Source organism: Gavia stellata, chromosome 24 (genome assembly GCF_030936135.1).
Source record: "Gavia stellata isolate bGavSte3 chromosome 24, bGavSte3.hap2, whole genome shotgun sequence".
NCBI lineage: Eukaryota > Metazoa > Chordata > Aves > Gaviiformes > Gaviidae > Gavia > Gavia stellata.
The window spans coordinates 3906162-3912161 of record NC_082617.1 but is presented as its reverse complement, the minus strand read 5'-3'; the positions used below and the strand labels follow the sequence as shown (position 1 = coordinate 3912161).

At 46.6% G+C, this 6000-nt stretch overlaps 1 protein-coding gene across 1 annotated transcript in view; it reads left to right on the top strand.

The window, feature by feature from the left end:
• Positions 1 to 795: 795 nt before the first annotated feature.
• TNC (tenascin C) overlaps positions 796 to 6000 on the top strand; it is a 47406-nt gene continuing 42201 nt past the window's right edge. Inside the window, exons 1-3 of the mRNA XM_059828691.1 lie at positions 796 to 1258; positions 2210 to 3523; positions 5313 to 5576. Coding sequence (XP_059684674.1) covers positions 796 to 1258; positions 2210 to 3523; positions 5313 to 5576 — 2041 coding nt within the window. The remainder of the gene's footprint in view (positions 1259 to 2209; positions 3524 to 5312; positions 5577 to 6000) is intronic.

Here is a 6000-nt window from a genome sequence, read left to right as displayed (position 1 = left end):
CATTTTCCAGAGAGCTCCATTTATCTTCATGCTGTAGACAAATCATCAGTATAGCAAAACTTACTGTTGGGCTACAAGCCCTGGAGTTCAGATTCCCAAGCAAGTGGAATAATTTAAAGCATATGGAAAAGGGCTGCAATGAGCTTAGTAGTGTTGATATGCCTTTTGACAATGTCTCAAGTTTCTTACATGATCCAGCCTTCAGTAGCCTTCAAGCAGTGGACTAACGGGTGAAGGAAATCCAGACTTTTAACATTAGTTGAATCACAACAGAATATAGATTTATTTTACCTACCTTTGTCTGAAAGTAGTGTTTTCAGCTGAGATGAGACTCAGCAGGCTTCTTTGCCCTGGTCTTCTGCCTGAGGCAGTTAAACCTTCCATACTCCACTATACTTGCTCTAAATTGGAAATAATAGTAACTTCCTTCAAGATTCATGTCTTGTGACATTTTGTTCAAAAGCACACTGAGATCCTGGAAAACAAGGTAATGCACTGTTATTACATATAAGAGCAAGCTCAGCAGCTTGGGTGAAGTAAGATCGCACATTGAGTAGCACCCCAGCCATGTTTTTTAAGGATGCCAGCACACATTCAGTGTCATAGGCCTTTTGTTGGGTGGTGTAGCTACAGTTCATCCCTTACACTGCTCCTTCTTCTTTTAGGGAACAAGTGTGCTAGGAAAGAAAAGGATCTCCGACTTGGTTTGAACTGGCTCTCCAATTTCTGCTCCAGACTACAAAGGCCAAACATATATAAGACTCCATCAGCTTTGAAAAGGAACTGAACACCACAATGGGACTCCCCACCCAGGTTTTGGCCTGTGCAATCTTAGCTTTGCTGTACCAGCACGTCAACGGTGGACTCATCAAGCGAATTATCCGACAGAAGCGGGAGACTGGGCTAAACGTGACCTTGCCAGAGGATAATCAGCCTGTGGTTTTTAACCATGTCTACAACATTAAGTTGCCTGTTGGCTCCCTTTGCTCTGTGGACCTGGATACAGCAAGCGGTGATGCAGACCTGAAGGCGGAAATTGAGCCCGTCAAGAATTACGAGGAGCATACAGTGAATGAGGAGAACCAGATTGTCTTCACGCACCGTATTAACATTCCCCGCCGGGCTTGTGGCTGTGCAGCTGCCCCAGACATTAAGGATCTGCTGAGCAGACTGGAGGAGCTGGAGTCGCTGGTATCCTCCCTACGGGAGCAGTGTGCCAGCGGGGCTGGATGCTGTCCTAATTCCCAGGCAGTAGAAGGTAAGGCAGACTGGGGAGCTGCTTTTGGGGAATTTCTTGTGCTAGCTGTAGATCTTGTTTAGAGCAGATACTGAAATTTATTTCAAGAATGAGCAAAAGTCAACCTGTTAAATTTGAAACGTAATCAAAACTGGGAATGTATTTGGCCAGCTTGCAAGATACAGTCGTTCACAATTTTGCAGTTTTATGAACCTGTGGGTCAGAAGTCTGCCTGGGCCGCTTTGTGGCTATGGCAATGAGCATGTACGGCACTTGGGCATGGTGACAATCTGTGTCGGAGTTAAGATTAAAACTCATGCAGTCCAAGCACTTGGCTCCACATTTTGTCCCCTTAAGTAAGCTGCCAATGTAACCGTTTTTGTTTCCAAGTTCTCTTTAATAGAGACCAATAAAAATACAGCAGGACATAAGGCGATAGACAAACACAATTAGAGAAGGGGGAAAAAAGGTATCCTTCCAGCTGTTTTTTAAACTGAGGTAAGAGATTGATCATACAAGAGAGAAAACACAGTTGTTCTCAGTAGTAATCTGTCCCTCTGAGCACAGAGCCAGTCTCACAGTTGATGATACAGCATGCTGCCTGGCTTTTTATGTTCTGGAGTGAATTGGTGAATAATGGTTCATGGTGCATGCCCTAATGAAGCAGTCAGGAAAGCTGCTTAGTCACTGGAAGATGGAGTTTGAAAAGGGCAGAGGAATCCAGCATGCTCATTTACCAAGTAGTTGGCAGGGGCTTTTCTCTGGCATTAGTGCGAATTAAAGCATTCCTGGTAAACTACATCTCACTGGAGAAAGAGGGAGGAATTCTCATTCAAAAGCTTTGGTGATTCTGGAAATTATGTCCTGCAGGGAGCTGGGAAAATCAGACCCCTTTTAGGTCGTGTGTGCCACACTGGTTTAACACATCCCAGAGCCAAGGGAAGTAATGGGTTTTCTGGATCGTTGATACAGGTCGCCTGGACACAACACCCTATTGCAGTGGACATGGCAACTACAGCATCGAGATCTGCGGCTGCATTTGCGAGCCTGGCTGGAAAGGCCCCAACTGCTCTGAACTGGACTGCCCACGCAACTGCTTCAACCGGGGCCGCTGCGTCCAGGGCAAATGCATCTGCAATGAAGGCTTCACTGGCGAGGACTGCAGCCAGGCCACCTGCCCATCTGACTGTAACGACCAAGGCAAGTGCGTGGATGGGGTTTGCGTGTGCTTTGAGGGGTACACAGGCACAGACTGCAGCGAAGAGCTCTGCTCCCAGGGGTGCAGTGTGCATGGGAGGTGCGTGAGCGGGCAGTGCGTGTGCCACGAGGGCTTCACCGGCGAGGACTGCAGTGAGCCCCTCTGCCCCAACAACTGCCACAACCGTGGGCGCTGTGTGGACAATGAGTGTGTCTGTGACGAGGGCTACACCGGTGAGGACTGCAGCGAGCTCATCTGCCCCAATGACTGCTTTGACCGTGGGCGCTGTGTCAACGGGACCTGCTTCTGCGAGGAGGGCTTCACTGGGGAGGACTGTGGGGAGCTGACCTGCCCTAACAACTGCAATGGCAATGGGCGCTGCGAGAACGGGCTGTGCGTCTGCTACGAGGGCTTCGTGGGGGATGACTGCAGTGAGAAGAGGTGCCCAAAGGACTGCCACAACCGCGGGCGCTGCATGGGTGGGCGCTGCATCTGCCACGAGGGGTACCTGGGTGAGGACTGTGGGGAGCTGCGGTGCCCCAACGACTGTCATAACCGTGGGCGCTGTGTCAACGGGCAGTGCGTGTGCCACGAAGGATTCATTGGAGAGGACTGCGGGGAGCTGCGGTGCCCCAGTGACTGCAACAACCGCGGGCGTTGTGTCAACGGGCAGTGTGTGTGCCACGAGGGATTCACTGGAGAGGACTGTAATGAGCTGCGGTGCCCCAGTGACTGCAACAACCGCGGGCGTTGTGTCAATGGGCAGTGTGTGTGCCACGAGGGATTCACTGGAGAGGACTGTAGCGAGCTGCGGTGCCCCAATGATTGCAACAACCGTGGGCGCTGTGTGGAGGGGCACTGTGAGTGTGACAATGGCTTCAAGGGAGAGGACTGTGGCGAGCTGTCCTGTCCCAACGACTGCCACCAGCGTGGGCGCTGCATTGATGGGCGCTGTGTGTGCTATGAGGGCTTCACAGGGGAAGACTGCCGTGAACGGTCCTGCCTCAACGACTGCAACAATGCGGGCCGCTGCATCGACGGACAGTGTGTCTGTGAGGATGGTTACATGGGAGATGACTGCTCCGATGGTAGGTTGCAATGTCCCTTTTGAACCACTTCCCCTGGGTAATTCTGTGTCCATCCAGCAGCCTCGGAGGCTCTGTGAACCTTTCCCGTATAGCTGGGCCCTGTTGCTACTCTTCTTTATCACAGTCCAAACAGCTGAATCAGAGAAGCAACAACACCAATAGCAAGCTCTTGGCCTCCCTAGCTTTTCAGGGCTACATAGCGTAGCTGTTGCTGGTGACTTTTGATGGTCAGCAAGCCAACAGGCTGATAATGATGATGCAGTCCATTTGTTATCTCCAAGTTTGCTCCCACCACAATGTCACTGGCGCTGTAGCTAGCACTGGCTGGGATTTGTCACCATGACCTTTCAGTTTCTCATAGTACCTCTTAATGCTAAAAAAAAAAAAATGCTTCTGAAACTGTTCTAGCTATGGAGAAGAGGGAGATATATTCAGTGTCTTCTTACTAGGTATTCAGCAGGATTAGTCAAACGAACATGGACTGAATTTTGACTAAAGAATAAGGCTTTGCAGGAATGAGATAATGTAGATAATGAATGTCAGTGAATAAAGTGCCTGGGTATCAAATGTTTCTTACAGCCAGGTGCTGGTTCCCAGTCTCATGCTGGATGGGTAAGAAAGGGGTTTGCATTTACAATGCCATCACTATTGTAGGAGCTGAAAATGAAACACACAGCACTGACAATGTACAATAACAGACCCCAAGGGCTCAGCGACTTCGCTTTGGAGGTAGATCTCTGAGCTGGAGCCCTGGTGGAGGCCGAGGGTGTAGTGAAGGCAAGGCACACACAGAAAATAATATTGTCCTATCTGAGTGATCTGTATGAGGCAACTGTCACGATGGCATTGCCAGATGTTGCAGATATTGCAGTGCAAGCTTTCAGGATTATTACAGGGACCTTGGCTATCTCTCAATTGGCCAAATAGATTTTTCTAACAAAAGTAAAACTTGATTTTATATACATTATATATGTGTATATGTGGTGTGTGTGTATGTTAGAGCCGACAAAGCTTAGAGTAAAACCATGGAATCAGCTGGAGTGGAAACAGCTATAAAACCACATGCTTAGTTTCCCAGTACCACTGACTATGGAAATTGATAGAAAATTTTGGCAGCTAGACAATGACAGGCATTACACTATAAAGGAGGTGGTTTTCTTTAGTAGATCCCAGGGGAGAAATTTTGGAACTAAGATCTTTGTAGAGTAATCAAAGAGTACTTTGGGGTTGGGAACATTATAAAAGACAATGAATACCCTTGAAAAGAAATACCCATTTTTCATCTCCTCCTTCTGGAAGACTCCTAAGCCACATTTTCTGCTTTTGCGCATGCAAATGTGGAGTAATCTATTGCAAGTATTTACAAAAATAATCATGTTTTATTTTACTTAGGAAAATCTGTGCAATTCTGTGTATCCAAACCCCAGAACTTCCAGCTGTAAAATCATGTGTTGCTGGCAGTTGAATTAAACATCTGAATCACTAGGGACCCAGCTATAGTAGTCTTGTGCAGTAGCCATGAGAGGAGGAGCTGGAACACAGTCAAGCATAGGCTGTGTGCAAGTGTGAGAGTAAAAATTGGCCCATGACTTTGGAAATGTCTGTAGTCTTCATCAGCTGAATATTCCTTTCTTCAAGCAGCTAATTTGTGTGACATGGCTTCCCCATTCCCTGTTTGTTAGATAATTCTTATAAACTGCTCCTGGGAAAATGTGAAACTAAGTAAGTGATTATTTTCTGAGCCTTGAAAACTTCTTATAAGTTCGTATTGTTTTTTTCCCCTTCCTAGTGTCTCCTCCAACTGAGCTGACTGTGACAAATGTAACAGATAAAACTGTAAATCTGGAATGGAAGCATGAGAATCTCGTCAATGAGTACCTCATCACCTATGTCCCTACCAGCAGTGGTGGCTTAGATATGCAGTTCACCGTGCCAGGAAACCAGACAGCTGCCACTATTCATGAACTGGAGCCAGGTGTAGAATACTTTGTCCGTGTCTTTGCAGTCCTTAAAAACAAGAAGAGTATTCCAGTCAGTGCCAGGGTAGCAACATGTGAGTTTAATATTCCCTATATTCATTCTTTTGTCTATTCCATAGTATGCATTTATTTGCATCCCTTTTTCAGGGTATTACTTCTTTTGCATTTTCTGTTTTCAATTCATCTTCTGTTCTGGACAAAGACAGCCTTCTGCACTTCCATTTTCTATTCTTTTCTAATACCAATGACTGTGTTAAAAGTACAGTTCACTAGCTCTTCTGCTCTCTGCAGTGCCTCCCAATGAATATCATGGGGTCTTTAAAAATTAAGACACTTGGCTTCTTCATAATAAGTTATATTTTTAAAATCTGGTAATGCTTCCTGAAAGAATATAAAAATGTAGCAGTGTGCAAAAGAGCAATATGAAATCACCTGGATTCAAACTGTTTTGACTAAGGTGGAGGTTATATTTGTTTTGCATCTTCAGTGTGTTTTACC